Source organism: Pocillopora damicornis, chromosome 14 (genome assembly GCF_964200805.1).
Source record: "Pocillopora damicornis chromosome 14, jaPocDami1.2, whole genome shotgun sequence".
NCBI classification, from domain to species: domain Eukaryota; kingdom Metazoa; phylum Cnidaria; class Anthozoa; order Scleractinia; family Pocilloporidae; genus Pocillopora; species Pocillopora damicornis.
In genome coordinates, this window is record NC_142683.1 from 4,836,399 (window position 1) to 4,860,414 (window position 24,016).

Here is a 24,016-nt window from a genome sequence, read left to right on the forward strand (position 1 = left end):
AGTGCTTTATAATAGAACAGAGCACAGCCAAGGCTTCTCTATTTGTTTTATAGTAAAGAATCCATTAAATTCCCCGAGCATTACTTTCAATTTTCAAAACAAACTTTATTTCCAAAGCGAACAACAGTGTCGTCAGCATGCTCTATACTCTCATAAAGCACGCTACAATAAGCCAATCAGAATCCCTGTTAGAATGGTTCAAATAATCTGATTGGCTGTACAAGACTAAAGCTGTCAAAAGTGTCAAAGCATCAAAGTTAAAAAACCATCAAAGTTCACCTTCTGCGATAGTTTACAAACTAAAATAGTTCGGTAGGTCGAATTTAACACTTTTGCCTGAAGTTTTTAAGTCTCTAATACAGAATCTTGAAGTGAAATGTTCAGTGAACTTCAGCCGAATTATGGCTCATAAAAACACGCGAGTTTTTTCACATGACAAGGTAGAAAACAAACTGTTCAGGGCAAGTGTTTTTTGAATGAACGACAGCCGAATTCACCGGAACATGAAGATTGCTTGGGATGACAGCTCCGCAAAACTCGGCTGCAGTGACAGATGTGACTTTCCACTCAACGCATCGGAAAGGATATCAGAGCAAGCTCTTATTTTTTCACTCGAAGGGCGGCCGATGTAGTTTCTGAGGCTTGCTGTGATGACCGAAGATCGCCATGATGAGCGAGCCGCGATGGACTTCAGCATGATCATATTCGCTCAGACACCGTCATGATTAGAATGAATTTTAACAGTTATGCCAGTTTGGTTATATTTTTCATCATTCCTGTTTTGTTCTGTTTTGTTTTTGAACACTGAACTTTATATACTATATGAGTGTTAGCTGTGTTTGATTTTTATTTCCGTACGTAAGCTTGCAATCTAACTGAGCGTGAATCAATCTTTAAACCTCGAATGTCTATTTTGTTTTTCCTTTGAGGATTTTCGTATCTGCTCACGTTTCAATAACGTAAATTACGGCGCCTGGTATGTTTACAAACCTTTGTTTGATTCTTCTGTTGCTACTTGCCGGCTCGCTTGTTCCGAAATTTCACTTTCAATTATATCGGAAAAAAGCTAAAAGGAAGTCCCGGAAAAGGTGGAACATGGTACAGTTTGGCAGATGGCGTGACAGCTTTAGCTCAGCTCTATGCTCTATACTCTCATAGAGCACGCTCTTTTAACCAATGACACCGCGCGTTATATCCGAACTTTATTATAAAATACAGATAACAAGCTATTTCTATCGCATCTACGAAAATATCTAAGTTGGGATTAAGTGTTGGCCGTTTGTTTCTCCCCGAACAGAGCGTCGATTCAGTTGACTTCTGGTAATGAAACTTCGAAAACTCAAAACTTCCGTGAAATTGAGGTTAATTCATGTCGTTCCGGTAATTTTCTCTTTACCCTCAGTGATTTATAATTAAAGCACAAGTTTGTGCTATTTTTAGATCTGCTGTCTCTGGTGTGGAATGCCTAAGTTGTTTCCGATTGTTAATACGCTTTGTTATTTTTTGCGCGAGAGAAAACAACAACGGACATCTGCTTGCGTCCCGTGGCCTTTACCAGCTCTTAGCTTTGCAAATAAAAGCCGGAAATTGCCTCAGTTTACTCTCACAACCACACTTATTAAGAAAAAAGAAGTTTTCGTATCAGTGATCATTTGGATAATGTAATATTTTCTTCTCAGTTTCCACGGCGACGTTTTCGCGCCTAATCTAATCGTAATTGATTGCTATCTAAGGGTCGCTCAGCAGAGATTTACCTCGTACTTTTAGTTTTTTTATCCTTGCTGGTGTATCAAAGAAGTTTCGTCAATGTAGCTTGCGTGGTTAGCGTGTTATTTCGGCCATTGATTAAAGTAATGAAGGCGGAAGGGAAACTTTCTCCTCTGTGACCAATATTGCGAGAGACTGCAAGCGAAAATGCTGACACAAAGGTTTTGAACGGCCAAAAATAGAAATAACATAAATCAGAAGATGCTACACTAGATTAAAAGCACGCGTTTCCTATTCCTTTCATGGAAACAGAAGAAGCACGAGAGGAATGTGAAAGGAGCGTGAGCCTGAGGCGAGAGCGGGCAAAAAAGTGAGACAAGGCGTAAGGTCGGTAGTCTCTTCATAGGCGAGCCAACCTACGACATCGCTGATATGTATGATATAATAGATAGGTATGACGAACTGTACAGCTGTTGTAAATCAAGCACAAAATAAAGGGAAAAAAATTCAGTATCACGTATCTTGATCTGAAAATCTCTAGAAAGTGAAACGAAATGTTAATGCACAGTGTTTTTTGTCTCTTCAAAGAGTTTAAGTCGTCTCTTTACTGAATTAGTTTCTTTAAAATACTATTGTAAAAGTGGTTATTGGAAACGATTCTCTCAGTACAAAAGCAAGTTCGTTGTTGCATAATTAATCAAAAAAACAGATATTGGAATATCACTTAATCTCTTATCTCCCAAGATCTTATTAGTAATTCTCCTTACTGTCTGGCAAACGATTCTCATTATGTTAGTTTAGAGAATTTGGTATCGGATCAATTAGTAATCCCATAATTGATATTTTTCTTCGTTCTCATCACTTGCCCGTATAATAGTGTATTGATATTGTAAGGAGAAATTTTGTCTTGGTCACTCACGGAAGTTAAAGGGTTAAGAGCGATTGTCCGTAACTGTCGGACCAGGTCGGACAGGCAGGCAAGGTCGGGTCGGACAGGCAGGCAAATTTTACTTTTAAGCTTACTTAGGGTCTCCTTTTAAGAAATGGTTATTTTAAGATTGAAATTAATTTTGCGTGGAAAATTAAGGCTCAAAGCCATTTGAAGCCCCCATCAGACACGATAGCGAGGCTGACCGAGAGCAACTTTTTAATGCTTGAGCTTCCTTTGCTTTCTAATTTTTGTATCTTTTTATCATAAAACAAACCCACAACTCTTCCTCTGTGCTTTGAGTGGTAAATTTCACAGAAAAATATAAAGGAAGGGGTTGAAACGCGCCATTCTATTTAGTTAGTTTTAGGTGTTTTATGACCCCTAAAATACCGTAAGTTCAGAAACTTCTGGCACTGTTAATATGTCGCGTGAGAACAATTTGTTAGTTTCTGAAACAACCTTTGTCAAAGATTATTTGCTGCAGAAAATTTAGAACTGGACAATTTTAATGCGCTCCCACAATGCCCAGTAAAATTTGATAAGGTTCTTGGACGCAGTCTCTCTAAGTTGACATTGTCCGGAGCATTTCGGTTCAAAAACTTGATTTCTTTCAAACTTTGTCCATGAATCTTTTGTGGTCTAGGAGTTTTCCGAGTGAATGCTTTCCACACCAGCTGTCTTCTTTATACATTGCTTTTGACCACAAAGTGCTTTTGTCACTTTCGATGGAAATTGTTACCCTATGCGCCATCTTTGGAGAAGTACTCCACCTCAAGGTGCAGTGATTTGCGCCAAATAAAATTCGAACCCTGAAACTTTTCGACTCTGCGCATTACACACGCGTTGTGCTTCAGCACAAAGTGACGTGGATACGCCTGCAATGCAGCTTGCTTACGCATGCTTAACGAAGCACCAAACAAATTAACCTCGAGGAGAGTGCTCCTGAGATTTATGCAAGTCTTTCAAACGCGCTGTGTTGAAACTTCCCATGCACATGAACAAGGTGGTGTAGATGTGCCCACAATGCAGCCGGCCGCGCATGCTGAATTAGAATCTTCTTCATGCAGTCACACGCTACCAAATTTTCCAGGCTTTATCCCTGATTACCAGTTTTTGTTAGTATGGAGCTACGCGCACGGCACGAGCTCCGCTAACAAATATGCAAAATATTAATACAATTTTAGAGGCTATCTAGATTGAACTTTCTTAATGTAATATAATTTATTTTAAAAAATTGGCTCTAAATCACCAATTCTTTAAATTTCAAGTTTTACCTTACTATTAAAATCTTACTAGCATGACAGGTTTATAATTACATTTTATTTTGTCTACAGCCATACACTGTTACGCTTCTTAACAAAGTATGACAATTACATCGTCTGTTTTAAAAGGAAGCAGCAAATGAATTTCTTAGTCTCACAATATGCTAGTTTGCCAGGTTGAAAGAACCTACAGTGTACGTTAATTTTTGTCTTTAAATTATCAACAAGAAATGAGATCTGTGTAAGGTAAATATTTATAGAGGTGTGCAAAAAGAGTTTTGATGAAGTATCGTTTACAAAGAAGCCTTAAAAATGGATAAACTAAAACAAAATAAGCTGTGGATGGCTTAGGAAATCACTGGCAAAGCTCATCCGATGTTTGGCACATCAAGTGACTTAGGTAATGATGCAAACCTCATCAGTGTCAGTCTGACAGTGATGCGGAGTAAATCAACATAACATTCGAATGATCAGCTCTATAAACATTTAGTATCATTGGCTTTTCATTTTTCCTGCAGACAACATTTTCTTATTTCTCTAAGAAATGCACACGTACTCCCAAGAAAGCTCCCTTCCGAAGAAGCATACTTCCTTGAAAGCGTGATATTATCTACTTAATTTATACCCAAGTCACTATAGATTATCGACTCTGGTAGAAAGGGAAACCTGTCTAATTTTCCCGTTGAATAAGGGGAAAAAGCATCAAAATTTATAATCCCAATTGAAATTAAAGCTACATAACTTAGGTGTTTACACGAAATGTCTTCTTTGTAAACTGGCATGCTGTCCCTCTTTAAGTTACATAGTGCCCGTAAATATGTACCAAAAGGTACTCAATTTTCTACGCAATCCTCACGAGCTTGGACGTTTTCTACGGATCAAATTTAACATTGTATGTCCCCCTATATCTCAGACTAATATTCCCATTTGAGTAACACGTATCATTTCAGGCCGTTAATGTGGGATATGAAGATAACGAGGTATACAGAGGCACACAACGAGGTAGAATTTATTGAGTTATTATTCTTTTTATATTAAAGAAAGTAACTCTTGTTAGCGTGTAGAGTGGTGTGTTGCTCGCACCAATCAGATCGTCGCATAACGGCATGTATCTCGTACCAATCAGATTACCGCATCGTGGCATGTATCTCGCACCAATCATATCACAGCACCAATCACAGCGTCGGGTATTGCTCATCTTGCAAATGATGTGATTGAATCAGGGGGCCGTGCACAAAGAATGAATTTATCGGCAAATTTTGAGCTCTGCTCGCTTCTCTCTTATGCCCCAATAGGAACAAGAGACTTCTCTCTTCCTTCCTCTCCTCTTTCTCTATCCCGAGGAGGGGGAGGGGGGCAGGACAAAGAGAGATCCTGGATGCAAAAGAAGGTTGAGTTTCTAGAGGAGAGGTGCTCGGAACAAGACTGGCGTGATACTTCATTTTTCACAGATATCCAAGGTAAGTTAACAGACTTAAAAAGCCTGAAGTCAGGTATAACAGAAGTGCGAGACATTTATAGTTCTACACACCTTTGGGAAATCCTTTCTACCCAGGTTCATGAGAGAATGGGGGATTGCACTCATTATGGTGAATAAGCATACTGATATTGGGGTGTAAAGAATCAAGAAAGTGAAGGAGGAGAGGGGGGCCCCCTCATACGAGAGGTCTGCTTGTTTGACATTAGGGCCTAGGGGTTGGGTGCTTATTTGTGGGAAGGTGCTTATTACATGTAGAGTAAAGGCACTTATTGGAGAAAATACAGTATTTCACGTGGGAGTGTCTGCTCAACTTGTCCCTGTCCCCCTGCCTACCCACGCCAGATGGGTGCGAGTGAACCTCACTTAAATGTACAGCAAAGAAAGTGTCTTTATATCAACTTTGATGCTTAATATTTGTTAAATATATCCACGTAAATAAGCAAGCACAAGTAAATTCTTCAAAGACAACAAAATTGCACAAGCCCATAGGGCAAGTGCAATTTGTGGTGTATGAAAAAGTTTCAAGTGCATATTACACCAAATTGCAAGAGAAATCATGTCATCACTTGTCAATAATGCACATGAAAAAACATTGCCAAGATAAGACAAACCTAATTTTGAAAGGCTGTCCATGCTATTTGTTATTTGCACTGGTGTTACATAAGGATACTCATTTTCAACCAATCAGAGGTGCATAATTTTTCCATTTACATTATTAAAAAATATTATCCTATTTCCTCTGATTTATGTTTACACCCTTTAATTTACAATTTCAGCAAAAAGGAGGGGCACTTATTGGATGAGAGTGCTCAATCAAGGGGGGAAGGACTTAAAATGGTTTCCTTCCAACAAACTTTAACTTTATTTTGCCTAAATCTTTTAGAGAAAAACACAAACGTTTATTCACATTATCCTCTTTGATGTGAAGTCAATAGGGAGGTAGAAGAGTAAATGTAAGTTACTTGACAGAAAAGAAAAGAAACTATTTTCTGTAGTTGACACTTAAAAAGATGTATGTAGCCTAAGTGGCAATAGAAACGGGATTGCCTTGTGTCCTGATTATTCAAAAAAGTGAGGTAGGAGAGGGGGTCACTTGTGAGAATAGTACTTGTTTGATGTAAGGGCTCAGGGGTTGGGAGCTCATTTGTGCAAGGGAACTTATTAGAGGAAATACAGTATTTCACATGGGAGTACTAGTGCCTGCCCAACTTCTCCCTGCCTTCCCTCCCCACCCATCCCAGATGGGTGCAAGTGAACCCCACTGAGATGTACAGCAAAGAAAGTGACTTTACATTAACTTTGATGTTTAATTTCTTAAAATACACAAAAGATAACTGCAACTTTATAGACTCTATAAAAGTCAATTTTAACACTTCTATCAAAAAATTAGATTACCACCGAAATTAAGAATTAAGAATCATTTTTCTTGTCAGGTTAAAAGGACCTCCGTTAATTTTCTGCTTTTCAATTTTGTCAACAGAAAAAGGATCTGTTTGGAATAGAATTTACATTAGCTTTTGAAAACAAGCTTAAACTAATCTAAAGGCTTTATAAATTTAACTTTTTTCTTGTAATCTATTTGTAAAAGCTATCTAAAAAATTTTATTTAGTCTTTAACCCTTTAACTCCCAAGATCATCTTGTTACTTCTCCCCTCTAGCTGCTACACATTTCCTTGAAAAATCAGCAACAAGAATTTGGTGTTAAATCAGGATAATGACTTATACCTGATAAGTTTGAATATTCTCATTACCTGTTTTCCAGTCATATGTTTGGATAATTTAGAGAGAAGTTTCATGTTAATCACTTCTGGGAGTTAAAGGGTTAAATGTGCACTTTTACTATGAAAAAAATTAGATTGTTACAGTGTAGCTTGTGATTTCCATTGCTTGATAGTTGATGAGTACAAAGCTTAAGTGAACTATTGTGCATAAAAATTGAGGGCTAATAACTTTTAAGCTGTCTTCAAGACAATTTGTTACTAGCTCTCTGCTAGTTACTGAAAACTCAATGGGTTTTGTCCTCTGGATGTATAACAAAGCATGTAATGTCTGGGTTCCCGGAAACAGCTCCATTTTGTTTACCCTTGAGTCTCCATATTTCTCTTGCCTTTGTCTTAGGAAACATTGATACTGAAGGGGAAAACAGCTGTTTCCCAAGGAACCAGACTTTAAGTGTATATCAAATAAACGTACTTTTCATGAACTGCCCTGATTATAAAGCACAAGAAACCTGCTAACTAGGGCTACAAAGGGAAACAAAGAACAGTTGAAGTTAGGGAAGGTTTGACTTAGCTGATAGTAAATGACCTAAATAACGGGGTAAATGGACAGGGCATCTTGTTCGAGTTACCAGGGGCTTTGAGTAAACTGAGTTTGAGTTGGAAGGGTACAACTGTAGTTCTTATAGCAGAATGTCGTTTCAGTTCTTGGTAGTGAAAAGATATAAAAATTGTTTGAAATGAAACCTTACATTTGTTTGGAGATCCCCTAGATCAAAAATTTGAGCCAATAAGTTAAATCAATATCAGAAATAAATAAATAGAAAATAGTTCTGGGTTTGCTAAGATATGGAGATATGGAAGAAATTCTTTTTTTATGAACAACTATGTATTATTTGTCTATCATTTAAACAACAAAGGCCTTTGCTGAAAAGGAAAGTTGACAAACAATCTCTGATTGAGATTAGTAGAAACTTTGCCATTCATTTATCAACCTGACTGAGTGGCACAAAAGGTGCTGATTGGTGATATTAAACACTCATAAAAATGATTCTGTGCAATAATGTAAAACACTGCTGCTCATCTCCTTGCAAAACACTGTGTATTATATAATAAACATAGTATTTAATATTCAATATTTAACTTGTAGCATTACCAATAATATTAATAGTAATTATCTTTCTTTATTAATTGTCTCACTACCAACTCAAAGCTTCAACAACCTCCTCCCCCCCTTCCCTGGACAAAAAGTTGCATTCAAATGCCCTACCCAAGCACACATGTTGAATGAATCTTTGTGTGATCAAGGAAAATTGTTGAATTTAAAAAAGTTTTTAATGCTGTTGTTTGGTTTTTTGGTGGAAGCATCATTCTACAAAGTGATAATTTCCCATTGTGCCAATCACTCACAAAAGCAAACTCAGTCTTTACCTTTAAATGCCTTGTGTATTCCACTGATTTAAACTTCCACCCCACTCAGCAATGGTTCAAATTCACCACCTCTGGGGCACAAGCAACAGACAAATCCCCAGAGTTTGCCCAGAGGGGGCTATTGAAGCTTCAAATCAATCCTCCCTTAATCTACATGTGGCCTTTAATAATGATAATTATTATCATTGGCTTTTCAGAAACAACAATTACTTATTACTCATTCCTATAAGAAATGCCTACCGGTATGTACCTCTAAGAAAGCTCCCCTACAGTGAACCATATTTTCTCAAAAGGGAACACCTATACCTCAATCTCCAAAGAAATTATAGCTAAGAAAAACCTGCATTTTCTTCTCCTGACGAACAAGTGGAGAAGGTACAAAATCTCTATAAAATGCAGACCTCATGATTAAGGCACAATTTCAACTTAAATTTAGCAAGCTAGGATATGGTAGTAGTTTAAGTTATGTAATTATAGGCAATAACATGATTTTGGGTGCAATTTGGTGTTAATAAGCAGCAGTAAATTTTTCAAAGACAACAAACTGCACAGGAAGCTCATAGGATGAGGGCAATTCCTAATCTTTGAAAAATTTACAATTGCCTATTTACACTAAATTGCTTGTCAAAGCATGTTGTCACTTGTTAATAATTTAAATGAAAAACGCATCACAGAAAGTCAAAATGGACAAATTTTGGCAGCATGCATGTGCTATTTGTAATTTGCTCTCATTTTACAACTTTGCACTTGTGTTACTTGTAAAATGCACTAATTTTCAGCCAAACAGATGCATGTAACTTTTTCATGTCTATTATAAGTACCGTATTTACTAGTGTATGAGTCGACCCCCATTTTTAAGGACAAAAATCGGATTCTTCATCATTTCTAGTTAAGGAGGTAAAATTCAGACCGATAGAAATTTCCCAAAAAGTTAAACTCTTATTTCTGAGAATGTATTGAACAAACTGTAGAGCAAAATGTAACCGAGTGCTGTGAAGTGTATTAGCACTTGTTTATATTCCCACGATTTAAGCACACATGAGCTCTTCGATTTACTGGAGAAGTATTTTACCATATTTTGTAAATAGCACTGAAATGAATCTTCTTACATTTAACTAACCTTTATATTATTTGTTAAGATTGAAAGGAGATCTAGTAGACCAAAGGAACACCAAAGAGCTTCGAAGGATCGCGCGTAACAAACAAGATCGCGCGAGACAACAACATTTGCCAGGTCACTAAGCAACTGATCGATGAACACGAAAGTTCAGCACCGTAAACAGCAACAAAACTGTACGAAAAAATGTCTGTTCTACAGATCAGAAGACACAACCGAAATCAGCTCCAGTAGCTTTGTATTCAAGACTCGTAAAATTTATTATTTCAAACTTTTTTGTTGACAAAGAATGCGCTGAAAACTGACGAAACTCCAACACAATTGAAACTGATTTTGTAAACTCGGTTTTCCTAACGGACTTCGGCTATTGTTTTGCTAATTTATTGGATTGCTTGGGTCAGGTCTTTGTGTATGACTCGTTTATAATTCGAGGGTGATCTTTTGGGCTGATTTTTTGGTCGCAAAAAGTCGACTTATACACGAGTAAATAGGTATGTTAGGTAATTTATCTGGCTCTGCCATTTAGAGACTTGAAGAGACTGTGGAGCTTTGATTTCCATTTTGGGGATGACTTCTGTTGTAAGCCTCGCCATTTGGTTTCCTTAAAGCTTTTTCAAGCTGTTCCCAGAAGTAGGGTTTCACATTGCAGTTTTCCCAATCCAGGTAGGTTGTGTCTTGAAGAGCAAATGGTATTTCACAGTTCTTGTACATAACTGGTACAACCTGATGATATCGCACCCTTGAAAGCGCCTTGTGTAGCTCATGTGTACACCACTCACTTTTAATGAAGTCTGGGGAAAGTACTGCAATTGTTTTTTTACTGTAGCAAATTGCTTCAGTAATGTTTTGCACTATTGGTACACCAATAGCGAAAGTCTTAAAGTCAATACAGCACTCGAAACCTCGTTTTTCAAGCTCAGCATGAAGTTCTTTCACCCAGCCAACATCTTTGTAACAATAGCATATAAACACGTCATGCCTTGGTTCATAATCTGAAACAAAATCCAACCAGGTTTTTGATGAATGCACAACTCATGCTTAAGCCACAACTTTTTTTTATCTTGGAGTGTTATGTTCCACTCACAAAGGGAGAAGTGAATATCTCACAAATGCAGAGTAAAAACACAGAATGAAAAAACTATGTAAAAATTGAAAACAAACCTTAACAATGCAACAACACAGGTAAAATGATGTGGCATTAATGTAGTGAAGCAAAATGAATATGATTCAAGTAAACATCTTGAACATAAACGAGACAAATTAGCACATGGTTGAACTGATGTATGGCAAAAAATTAAGTAAGTGTTTTAGCACGTTGAAGTTGAATTCCTGAAAGAGGGCTGGGGTTAACTAACAGACTAAATAGCTTTCATTTAAGTACTTTCTTGCAAAATCATAAGCTGGGTATAGATTAGATTGTTGTAATAGACATTGCAAAAAGTTATTGAATACCTATTTCTGGCAACTGTTTCAAAACTTCAGCACACTCAGCATTCTCTATATCTCCATTCTCATCTAACATTGGCTGGCAAGGGAAACACTCTGGATTATGGCTGTGTCTTGAGGAAGAGAACCACAGCCAACGTTTCTTCTTCGCAATAAATAATGATAGAGGTGCTACAACTATGATAATAAAAAAAGTGCAACCCATGCCTATCATGACAATCTGACTGACATCTTGTGATGTTGCAGCCATGTCTGTCGTGGCAATCTTGGTGACAGCTTGTGATGTTGCAGTCAACGCTGGTTAAAACAAATGGAAAATAAAATGAGTAATTTGAATTACACATGTCAAAAAAGAAAAAATATATACATATATATTTATGAAATTCAAATCACAAGATACAATTAGGGTTCAAAGGCCAAACGAAAAGACCAAAGCACAAGCAGTGGTTACAGTTTCATTTTCTTTATCTGAATGGTTGAAGAACTAAGTTGCAGACCGTTTCTTGAAACAGATTCACAAAAGCAAGTAGGGCAAAATGCTCTCTCTAACTTTGATTTACACATCCACGCACGCAGTACCTTTACTTGTATTACTTGGATCTTCTCCTGGACAGTCAGCTTCATATACATTTGGTCGTATACCACTTGGATTCTTTGATGAGTTAGTAAAGAAAGGACATGATTTACAGGCCTGTTCAGATGTCTGGCCAATGTTTGGCTGGTATGTTCCTTGAGGACATGGAGTGCCACTAGCCATTCCTGGAGGGCAGTAAAAACCGACTGGACACACTATACAGTCTAGCTCAGATGTCTGCTTAATGTTTGGCTGGTATGTTCCTATTGGACATTGAATGAGACTAGTTGCCCCTAAAGGGCAATAAAAACCTGCTGGACATGATTTACAGGCCTGTTCAGATATCTGACTAGTGTTTGGCTGGTATGTTCCTTGAGGACATGGAATGTGACCACGTCCTCCTGGAGGGCAATAAAAACCCACTGGACATGGTTCTGCAATACAATACAAAACAACAGTTACCTATGTCTAATTTCCCAAAGTACACATAATTTACAAAAGATAAAAGAGGGAATTTCCTTTAGCTTTCCATAGGGAAAATAAAACATACAATTTAAAAAGGTATATCTTTATAGCTCTGAGCTAAACCTTGTAAGGATTCACTATTTGGTGGCCAGAAAAAAACATTAGTCCTTGGAAATAAAATATTCACAGAGAGAAAAGTGTACTTCGGAATTCAAGGAGAAGGAAATAAATTCATATAGGTCAACACTGAGAATGTTTTCCTCAATTGACCCTGGAGCATAAACATGAAGTAATAAAAAAATCACAACTTCCTTCATATTATCCAAACACAGGTTCCCAAACTGGCACCTCTCACAGACTGCAAAATCAGTAGCCAAAATTTTTCTCTACCTGCCATGATGACCAAAATTATTTCTGCAGTAGAAATCTTGAGCTTGCATATTTTGCTTACCAATTTCAAGTCTCAAGAGAATTTCCAGCTTTACTGTTTGTAAATTATGCGTACAGTACATACATGCATACAAATATGCATGTAAATGAGAGGAAAGTCGAAAGAAACATCAGTTCTCCAGAAAAATAATATTATCACATGACCTAAAATGAGTAAACAAAACATAAAAGCTAAAGACATCTTCTGGAGTGCTGGTTTGTGAAACCCAAAGAGTAAACTTCAAATGACAAAGGAAAATTTGATCTTGTGCATGCATGGATCATAAAATTTTGTAATGCAGCTGGAAGACACCAATAATAAATCAACTCTCAAGATTTACAAATCAGTTTTCCATGTTGAACCCAATAAGTTTATAATATTTTCAGTTCTGAGAATCTAGGCATAAGACAATGAAGTATAACCTGGTGAATATTCCTGTTTCTTCTCATTTCATTTCTTCTTGAAATTGTATTGATTCAGTGAGAAGAAATTCCTATTTGGTCACTCCTGAGATTGACAGGGTCAAGCCTAGGTGTGCCAAAGAGGTCTCCTGGATCCAAATATCAATTCTCTACACTGTCTATAAATAACTTTTTTTTTTATAAATTAAGGTCTTTCGAGATACTTGTTTTAAGTTTAGATGTTTCATTTTTGTCATCACCTTTCTGCTTGAAAAATTATGGATTAGTGTTGGAAGAAACTACTCACTATTTGCACCTGGGAGTGAAAGGATTAAATTAAGGGAAAAATCCCTAAACAATTAATTGTAAAAACTGTGATATTGCTTCATTGTCCTATGGGAGCTCAGTTGGGAGGAATTTTCAGAGCTGGAAAACAACCCCCCTTGAAAATACACATTTTTAGTTTCAACAGTGTCTAACCCAACTCTACTCCCTTTCAACTCAGCCCAATATTCTGTTGAGGGCTTTTCAATTCTTCTCTAGTTAATGAAAACAGCTACATTTATTTCCAAATCATGAAAACAGTGAAATCCCCTTACAGATTTCCTGATCAAATCCACACAAACAGACGTTCTAGATTTACAATGTATAAAAGTCAGGAATGAGAAATAGTCATCACAAGTTGGAATGAGTCAATCTTATAAGACCATTAACTTCAAGCATGACCAAAATGAATACCAACACACTCACAAAACAGCTGATGAGAACATATAATTAATATTAATAGCAAAACTTTAAGTAGAGGATACTATTTTGCAATCATGTATTTCTGGAGGGAAGCAGAACAAGATTGGGGGTTCATAAAAACTAGCAGGTGATACATCACCACACAGAGTAGATGGTACTGTGTAAAAAAAACCTCAATAAATGCAAGAAAGAGTCATTTACCATACCAACTTCAAGAAGAAATGTTTTTGTTGATTTCAGTCCATATTTGGAAGCTTTACATGTGTAGTTTCCTGCATCTTCCATGGTGACATTCTTAATTTCCAGATGGAAAATATAGTTGGGAGGTGTACCTATTACTCTTGGCTTGAAATATTCATACTTCTGTAGTTCATCATCCTCCATTACCATTATGTCATTCTTCAAGAAATAGCCAATTACACCATCAAAGCCTTGGATTTTACAAGTGATGTTGACTGTGGTTCCAATGTAAGCTGTGTCGAAATCATCAAGTTTTGCATACTCTATAACTGGGCCACTTGGTACTAAAATTAAAATAGACAACTTTGTAAGAATCAAATGTTACTCAAACCTTTTCCTCGTATTCAAAGCCAAGTCAATGTATTCAATGACAGTAGATTTCATTGTATTTAATCCTGCAGTTCCAGTCCATCAACACCAACAACAAAATGTTTTGTAAGCAAATTTGATGACTTTTTTCAAGCAATTTTAATTTTTTCACTCTTCTACATTCATAGCTCCTTAAGATTGAATTAAAACCTATAGCCTGTACAGTAAGGTCAATGCAGAAAGGTTTGTACAAAAATTCCATTCTCAAATTAAACTGATGGCTGCGAATGTTTCAACCAACAATTAAATGCAATTTACCAAAATTTGGTTGTCTCACAAAAATTTTACTCAGCAAAATAATAAGGATTTCATAGCCTACACCCCAGTACTTAATGCAGCAGTAAAAATATATTAAATCTGCATCAATCTACTTTCAAAATTTTTCTTAATGTCTGTTCCTTTTTCAGGTTCTAAAAATAACTTTGCTAATTTCTTTACTTTCTCACAAGTTCCATTATCCAGCTGAATGCACAGATGACATTATAACTCATTTAATGTCTTAGGAAATAGAATACATGGCCACAGCCCTGCCACAATAATTACCCTATTTACTGAAAGGTCTGCCAAAATTCTCTGCTGTTTTTTTTTTTTACCCAAAATCTACTATCATCCATCTCCAACTGTTCTTTGCTTTCACGGGCAAAGAAGAGGTCAAATCTCATGTTTGGTCAAATCTCATATTTGTTCAAATTCTGTGTTTAAGTGTGCTGATGAGGAGCATCAATTTAAAATGCATTAGTTTGCTTTTAACATGTGTCAGTCTTATGAGATCATTTCATATGATTGAAGACAACAGTTTTCTAAACCAGTCTGACACACAATAGAGAGATAACTCTAAATATAGCACTTGAGCCTACTCAGTCTGCACCATGATTTAAGGATAATAGTTTTTCCTTTAAATTTAGGGCAAGCTGGCAGCTACAGGCATGTGTTATACTTGGGTCTTAGTTGTGAGTGGAAAAGCTTGCTCCAAAGATTATATTACAGACCAGGCATGGTTACCTACCCTTGACAATCAACTTAGCCGTAGCTGAATAACTTTTCCCCTTCTCATTTGTCACAACACATGTGTAGTTTCCTGCATCCTCTTCTGAAATTTGTTTGACATGTAGACTTCGTTTGCAGGATCCAAATTCGTATTTCTCCTTTTTCAGTACGGAATCCAGAGAAATAAGTATGCCATTAATCAGCCATGTTACATTTGCCGCAAAATTTGAATAGACATTGCATTTAAATAAATAGCTGCCATCCACATCTTTTGTTATGGTAGATCCAGAGGTCATATTTATATAGGGGTCTGCATCATCTGAGGGGTGAGGGGATCCTGGAATGATTCCATTATTACAATTTCCTGTGTCACGTCTGTGCCTTTTTGATGAAAAGTACACTAAATAAGAAGACAATCAATCAATTAATCATTATAACTAGTTTGTGAATTGGATAGTTTGCAAATAACTGAATGATTTAATATTATTTCAAACTAAAAAAGAGTTGGTTCTGATAATGTATGAAGTTAATAACCACAGGTTAACCTGACTTTGCTTCAATATCCACAATTAATGACACAATTCAAAAGCCTAGGTTGCTCAAGAAACCCTTCTTTGCAATACTGAATATAACTACTGCAATTACTCTTTGCATGCAACATACCCTATCTGAAATAATATCTTTCAATAATACCCTTTAACTGATTTGTTAAATTACTTTTTACTGATTGGACATGCAAATGACCAAGAATGTTACAAAATACACAAGGCAGCTAGGCATGCAAGGCATAAAGACAAGCTATGGACACAATTTTTTAATTAAAAGAACCCTGAGGGATTTCTTTGTGACTTAGCCCTTCAACTCCCATGAGTGACCAAGACAGAATTTCTCCTCACAATATCAATACAATATCAACCAGATGAGTGATGAGAATAAAGAAAAATTTTAATTTGGAATAATTGGTTAATCCAATACTAAACTCTCTGACCTAACATTGTACAAATTGTATGGCTGACAGTGAGGAGAATTACAAATTTGATCTGGAAATTAAAGAATTAAAGAACAATGCTATTTCATCCTATTTTGCTCACTAATTGTAAATTAAAGTGAATCCTTTCATGCTTTACAAATTTCTCTTAATGCCAATGTAACAATAGCTTTCTATATTACTACTAAATTATGAAAAAAGGATTAATCGTGAACTTATAAACATCATTGCTACACAATGCATGATGGTCCTCATTCTGCAAGCATTTTCCAGCTGCAAAACAATACTTAACTATAATATTTTTCATGTATTTCCATCTAAGGAATTTTCTTAGAAGTCTTTAAAAAAATTTATTTTGCAATGGCTTGCATGGCCAACATGTCTTGCATACCTTGCCTCACCAGCTCACACTTTGTAGCAACCCAGAACCAGGTGTGTTGATTAACACACGACTACTGCACCAGTGTTGCAAAGCCCCAACAGAACTCTGGTCTTGACCCAATTGGTTTAACCCTCAAACTCCCAAAAGTGATTGACATGAACCTTCTCCCCATAACACCATATATTATTCAGCAAACAGGTGATGAGGACACTCAAACTTATCAGGTAAAAGCTGCTATCTTGATCTAGCACCATGATCTCATAACGAATTTACAAGGAAATGTGAGGCAGCTAGAGGAGGGAATTAACAATCTGATCTTGGGAATTAAAGAGTTAAAAATTATTTTATGCTGATGCTTGTGGATAATTTTAAAAACTACTTTTACAAACATTGTTTAGTGAAATACTCCAACTCAACCTCGGTACCCCAACTTAAACTAATTTTACTATCCCTTAGTTCAAATTTATCCTGATAATTCTACCTTCAACAAACAACCTTGATAGATAAATGCTTATGTGTCAAAACAAAGGTGATCAGCATGTTCCAATCTTTAATTGCAATTAATATGAATGTGATACCCTTTGTTGAAACAAATACATTTAGCTAAACTTCCTACACTTAATGTTCCTATCAAAAGGCTTTTATAAAACAAACTAAATGTACAAAAGTGGTCATTGATTGTATTAGAATGGTTAAAAAACATGATTCTTAAATAACTATAAACAGGATAATTGAAATTCAATGCCTGAACCCTGATACCTTGAACCCCAGCTAAGTTGGACCATTTTCTTTCCCATGGGAATTCAAGTTAGCAAGGTTCTATTGTAACTGAAAATAGCTTCTTCAGGAGCCAACACAGATATGAACCACAAACCAATTTGCTTATTTCATAGTCTGCTATTTGCACTTGTCCTTCATTGAACCTGTTGTTTCTTGGCTACTTATCGTGTTTGCCTTTGCAAAAAAAATAACATGTTACTTGATACATATTATGATTTAGACAGAAAAGAATAAGTTCTGCTGTTTGAAACCAAGATGACAGATTTGAGGGTAAACTCGCTTTCCTTCAGGGGGTGAACTCTTAAAAGGTGGTAGGGGGAAACTTGAATTGGGTGAAACCTTCAGATACCTCTAAGATTGACAAGCTTCTAAACTGCTTGATCAGAGACAAAGAGACTAAGGTCATAAGAGGAAACGAAACAACTGCTAACTTCAGAAAGATCTTGAACATTAAGCAAATTCTCCTTGTCGGGGTTTTAACCATTTATCACCTTGAAGTGAAAACATGTAATTTCACTATATGATTCCTATAATATGTTGTCTCGCAAACAAGCCAAGAGAACCAACAAGCTTATTGGCTACATGACAATTTCTGCTTTGCCTAGTACCCAGGAAATATTGGCAGTCAGTAGGAAGAATTACTGATTGGATCTAGCGAGTTAAAGGTTTTAAACACCACTGTGCACATGTTCACTTTCCTTGGGCATCCTCTCCAGGGAGATATTAGGGCCCAAGAGAACAGGCTGAACGAAAATTAAAGCTTCTTTAAGGAAAAGAGCATACGAATTGGTGTGTGCATTTTTACAATGAATAGATTGGGTCACTCAACCAACCTTACTCCTGCATTTGCATTGTGCAAAGGTATATAAGAACAATAAATGCCTCTCCACTTTCATTTATGATATTGAAATGTTTAATATTTCACTATGTGAAGAGCTGGTTATAGTCTTGAATCACAATAACAATCCAAAGAGGGTGTGACAAGCAGCCATACTGTAACTCAGAAATCCTGTGTGCAAATTTGTGCCGACAAATTCACCACAGCAATAATTTTGGGGAAAAAATTCTGCATGTATGTATATGAAACTTCCATTCAAAGAACTCTTTAACCGTTTCACTCCCAAGCTCAAAGTGATAATTAATTCTCCCCTCTAGCGGCTACACATCTCCTTGTAACTTAGTAACAAGAATTTAATGTTAGTTTAGGATTAACACTTCTACCTCAGAAGACTCTGGATTATCTGTAAACTTTTAAAGCTGATTGCATTAAGCGTAGACTCCATGTAAATATATTTTAAAATATATCTTATTAGATGTTTTGGTATGTAGTATCGCTGAATATTTTTACGAGTTATGCCGTATTTTGACTAGACTCCAGGGTGTCAAAATGCAAACAACGAGCGCTACTCCTCCTCCATCACTTACTTTACCTTATCTCTTTATTTATTATAATCATGGTTTTTTTTCGCAATTCTTTAAGCTAATTTCTTTCGAGGGTTTTGAGGTGATATCAAATCAATTAGTAATCTTGGAAATATAATTTGACAACGGAAGTTTCCGGGTGAAATCAAATATTTACTGTGACTTCACGATACTAGCGGAAAGGCGTTAAATGACACTCCTTGGAGTCTTTGCCTTGCTACTGCAATGAAATGGTAGCCCTCCTCCTCCACCACTTACTTTTCCAATTTCACAACCAATTTGGCAATACAGTCCACTAGATGGCTGAAAAAATTTATCACAAGAGATCTCCACAAAGTTAAGCTTAACAAATCACATTAAAGTAACACCGTAATTTAAATATAAAACTTAAATTGCACTGAAATTGCAACAAACTCACCTTTTCCACACTCCTCTGAGTATAAAGCTTTCCCTCCGCAAACTGGAATTTTTGGATCGTTTTGATCACTACACGTTACCACAAGCACATGTCCACTTACTCCTCGCCTGTCCTTGCAAGGACAAACTACCGTTTGGTTACGGCATTGCGATCTCTGTTCCCATTGTTCCGATACAGCAGAGGTAAATTCCACTCCGCAAAAAACAAAAAGTAGTAGAAGTTCCTTCGCAATCATAGATTAGTTCACTTCTCTGGATCTCATCAAAACCTCTCGGAAATAATGGAAAGAGTTAAATAGATTCCCTTCTGGGCCTGCTCGAATTTCGAAATGGTTGTAGATAAATACTTGCGTCTCGTAGAGAAATCTTGCTAAAAATTCCAAAATACACTTTCCTCTTTGGGATCTGAAGAAAAATGTTGATAACGGTGGTTGTAGAAGATAATTAAGCACAAGTTTTCATGCACGTTTATTAAATACTCTTCTGCAGGGGCCTGGAACCAGAGTAAATACTTAGAACTGATCAGGCAGATGGCAATCTCAAAACCAGTACGTGACTTGAAAAATTCATCGAGGTAAATTGAACTGGGAAAATTAAAATGCTTTCACCTGCTTGTCCGCACTTTTTAAGAGATCAGCGATACGACTTGTGGAATGAGCGACACAAACACAGCGATACGATTTGTGGAATGAGCGACACAAACACAGAACTGACGAAGTACCGAAGAAGTTCGTTTAATTGTCTTAGGCGGGACCGGAAACCTGTCTAATTTTGTAAGAGGGTGTGTGTGTGTGTGTGAGTGACCATTTGAAGAGCTCTGAGATGAGTGTCCGAAGCATGGTATTAGTCGAGGTCTCTGCTTCCACGAGCTTTTAAGAGCCATATAGGAATATTGACAGGAGGAGTAAAAAGGTTTCTCTTGAAACGATGGGAATGCCTCCCCCGGGAACTTGTAAAACCAACAACGTAGCTGAAAATGACGTAAGCGATGCTGTTTTTTTTTTACCATTCGAAAACAAAACTTTTGGTATGTTCAATTTCATTCGCATTCAATTTTCTTAATATTCAGAATCGAGAATGGTCGATTTTAATTGTAAACATACGACATTGGAACTTCAGGTTTTTTGTTTGGTTTTTTTTTGCTTGTTTTTTTTTTTTTAGGTGATTTTTCGTCTCCTGTTAATGTGAACTTTGAGTTTCAATATCTTCAATTTGCTCTTTTTCAGTTTTTATAGATTTTGTTCATATTTTTCTTTTCGGCTGTCGGTTAATCTCTTGTTTTGAAATGTACCAATTGCTGCCCTATTTTAATCAATGATCGCATGACGCCAATTCATGTCGCCCGTCTGTCGGAAGCAACCCAACACTATTTGCGTATTCAGAAGAAGAGTACGTCAAAACTTTTAGTTTTTGAAAACACGCTTGTTTTGAGAGACAGGCACAGCAACCAGCGTGCAAATTCCCACCACACGAAGCTTCTTCACGGGCTCTAAACTCAACCGACCATGCTAGGATTTGCTGAGATCCTAGGCAAAGTATATGTTGACTCGGAAGTTGGGAAGTCTCGAAGAGCTGGATAGTTCTAAAGTGAGGTAATAAACCGTAATCAACAACTAACGAGGGCGTTTAATAACGAATTCCACCCCCATTTCAGAATTTGTGCGTCATCGACGGATTCATTTTTTTCCTTGATGTTTCGTGACATTTGATCATTAAAAATAATAATGGGGTGGTAACTTAAGATCAAAAATAAATATAGAAAGAAATTAGTAAATTGAGAAGGTGACCTCAGCTTTCAAAACCAAATGGCGTTGAATACATGAAAGGAATTATTTTCATTGATCAGCTGTCGTATTTCACTTTTAAAACTGAGAAAGAGATTGGGGAAGTCGACCCTATTATTATTTTCAGCTTTGTTAAGGCCACGATTTTCATTTTCCCACGAGATTGACCCAAGTTTAAGAGTTATGAAGGAGTGCCTTGGATAAAAAAAATTTCTAATTTGACAAGACACAACTTTGAATGCAAATTCTTCTAGAATCGTGATGCTATCATGTAAATTTAACTTGGAATTTAAAGTGTGTTGAGGCAATCGCGGGAAGGCGTATAGCAAGAACACGAGAAACACGCACGACGTTTTTCCCATATTGAGTCCTATAAACATCTTTTATTAGACACCCAGCTTAGTTTCGATAGCGAAATATAACGAATACGTGAGACAAAGTTGAGCAACAAGGAAATCATGTAGGAATAGGCACGGGGCAGCGGGCGTATATTGATCTATATTGAATTCTGGTAGCACACGGAGTATGGAGAGCTTCTACCCAAAAGAGTGGTAGAGAAGTTGAACGTATTCGAAATTGATCGATAACTGTCAATGAAAAACCCTGATAGGAAGCTTAATCCACAGGTGAAATGTGGCTATTTATAGAAAACAATAAAAAAATAGATGCACAAAAAATACCGATAATAATTTTGTAATTATATCGTTTAGAGTTAGAGGAATATAACTCTGTATTCGATAGTTTACATGAGTTTTGTGTTCTTATTGTTTGCCTAGGACAGCGGCCAGCAAAAAAGCGGTTGCTGGGGCGAAAAAACGGCCAACGTCAGGCAGCATCCACAATCACCATTTATCTGACCGCCTACTCTTTCGCACGTCGTTACCATTTCCCTGGAACATTTTAAAGTGGGTAAACTGTACCAGTCTTGGCTGTTCGCGATTGTTCGGACCGCTTTGATCTTGCATCCTGAGAAATGTACCGAGCCTGAGTAATGTTGTGTATTTCTTGTAATTCTAATAAACATACAGGGCATTGTTTTGTTATTCAAGACATGTCTGTAGTAAGGAAGGCTTGTCAAAAAAAAGGGGAAGTCGCGAAGAGTTTGGCTAATTCGATTGAATTCTTTAGTGATGAAAAAAGGGAGAAAAATAGGAACAAAGTTGGCCATTATCCTGTATTGTCAGCTTGCTGACCTTACGCTCGAGCGATATCGCCTACAATTGTTTTGAGTGTGAAGCTCACTTCCGTCGAGTTAAGCTACGAGTTCCCGTCACTGCACACTTTCTCAGTCTTCACATAAGCGAAGAACTTCCATACTTTTCCTTAGCGTTTCCACGATCTTTTAGCTCAAAGGCAAGAGCATAACAACGAAGTAAGACAGGTCAGTAGAAATTCGTCTCAGCGACGAATGTTTGGAAACCAGAAATATTAGAAGTTCAAGTCTCTAAATTAATCTCTCTAGGACCCTCTCACAGTCGCAAATTAGAAAACTCTCCGAGGATACTTTGTAGTGAAGAAAAGAAAATTAGAAAATTTGACGACTTTTACGGTTGTATAACCATTTCTTGACGAAAACAACTTTTTGATAGTTTACTGTATGGTGACTAGTATTGCGAGAATTTCTCTCTAGGGCAAGTTTATTAGAATTACCGTGTAGTGTCCCTAATATGTAAAAATACATCCAATTGTTACCGCAATAAAACAGATGAGTGGCTGAAATCCAGGGCTGGTTGTTCGTAGGCTGAATAACGCTATCCAGTAGACAGAGAGTTATCTGGAGGATAACGCTTTCTAGTCTTCTAATAACCGAAGACAGGTATTTCTATCCCATCGATATCTTCGAAAATATTAAGTTGGAATGCAAGTGTCGGATATTTTGTTTGTATTGGTAATCACATGATTTCGAGTGCATGGAATAAATAAGCACGAGTAAATTTTTTAAAGACTAACAAAATTGCACGAGCCCGTAGGGCGAGTGCAATTTGTGGGTCTTTGAAAAAATTAACAAGTGCTTGTTTATTCCAAATTGCACGAGAAAAATCATGTGATTACGTGTTAATAATATACATGGAAAAATACGAGATGGCTTATCATAATTAAACATAAGCAAAGCGCGCGCGTCAAGTGCAAAAATAATTTTTTCAAACCTTGGGTTCGGTCAAAACAACCGCGTACGATCAAAACAATAATAAATTGTGTACTGATATCTTCACATCTTTAAGGAGCAAAAAAGGTCAAAGTCCGGCTAAACAGTTCAAGGAATTGTTCAGTCTGTGTCCGAATCACTTTCGATGAAATGGAATCGTCGTTTCCGAGGTTTAACCATGTTTGTTTTTAATTTCGGCGTGTGATCGCTCGAGCAAAGTGTTAAGCTGGGTCGGCTCGTAATTTTCGATTTCCTCGGCAATTCTAAAGAATTCTAATTCTAAAGACCACTTTTTCCAAACTGACAACCAAAAAGCAGTGCTTTTTACAGTGTTTTCGTTATTTAAGCTGTTTTTCAGCTGCGGTGACGAAAGAAAGCCAACTTAAAACACCGGCCATTGTTTCGCTCGCAAATTTTCAAATTTTGTTGCGACATCAAAGGCTCGCATTTGATTGGCTATCTGTGAGTTTCTTTGATTATTGACCAATTAGAAAGTCTGATTTGTTTCTTTCTTTGCACTGAATTAACCCTCTTCTGCACTGAATTAACTCTCTTCTGCACTGAATTACCTGAAAACTGCATTTATCTTAACCAATCAGAACTAAGTAATTTTTCCATGTATATTATTATACCGAAAATAGCATCGATTCCGTTGAGATCTAGTTTGAAACACTGATAACTTAAAAATTCCGTCAGATCGAATAACTTCCGGACCCTTCAGGCCATTTTTCAGTTACAACCATCTCCTCTGTGATTTATAACAAATTAAAAGCACGGTGTTGTGATAATTT

The 24,016-nt window shown here is 36.8% G+C and overlaps 1 protein-coding gene and 1 long non-coding RNA gene across 7 annotated transcripts; one reads left to right on the plus strand and one right to left on the minus strand.

Moving 5' to 3' along the window:
- Window positions 1-9,767: 9,767 nt before the first annotated feature.
- Window positions 9,768-20,040, minus strand: LOC113676771 (uncharacterized). Of its 6 annotated transcripts, none has more exons than XM_089193991.1 (7): window positions 19,904-20,040; window positions 19,297-19,700; window positions 15,326-15,706; window positions 13,917-14,234; window positions 11,688-12,101; window positions 11,100-11,390; window positions 9,768-10,639 (listed from the first exon to the last, which is right to left on the minus strand). In XM_089193991.1, the coding sequence occupies exons 2-7, from the start codon at window positions 19,529-19,531 to the stop codon at window positions 10,170-10,172; spliced, it is 2,109 nt and encodes a 702-aa protein (XP_089050117.1). In that variant the 5' UTR covers window positions 19,532-19,700; window positions 19,904-20,040; the 3' UTR covers window positions 9,768-10,169. The 6 variants fall into 6 exon arrangements, with proteins under 6 accessions (XP_089050117.1, XP_089050116.1, XP_089050115.1 ...); XM_089193990.1 differs by having other exon boundaries at window positions 11,679-12,101; XM_089193989.1 differs by having other exon boundaries at window positions 11,673-12,101.
- LOC113676772 (uncharacterized) lies at window positions 20,022-22,798 on the plus strand. The gene is made up of 2 exons (XR_003446736.2): window positions 20,022-20,887; window positions 21,856-22,798. It is a non-coding gene; the product is annotated as an uncharacterized LOC113676772 (long non-coding RNA).
- The last annotated feature ends 1,218 nt before the right edge of the window (window positions 22,799-24,016 follow it).

Bases quoted from the DNA above. Each gene is read 5' to 3' on its own strand.
- LOC113676771 (XM_089193989.1), bottom strand. From the start codon at position 19,531: ATGATTGCGAAGGAACTTCTACTACTTTTTGTTTTTTGCGGAGTGGAA. The intron at 14,235-15,325 runs GTAGGTAACCAT...TTTTAATTTTAG, and splicing joins GGCTAAGTTGATTGTCAAGG to TACCAAGTGGCCCAGTTATA. The intron at 10,640-11,099 runs GTATTCAATAAC...ATTTTGTTTCAG, and splicing joins GAAACAGTTGCCAGAAATAG to ATTATGAACCAAGGCATGAC.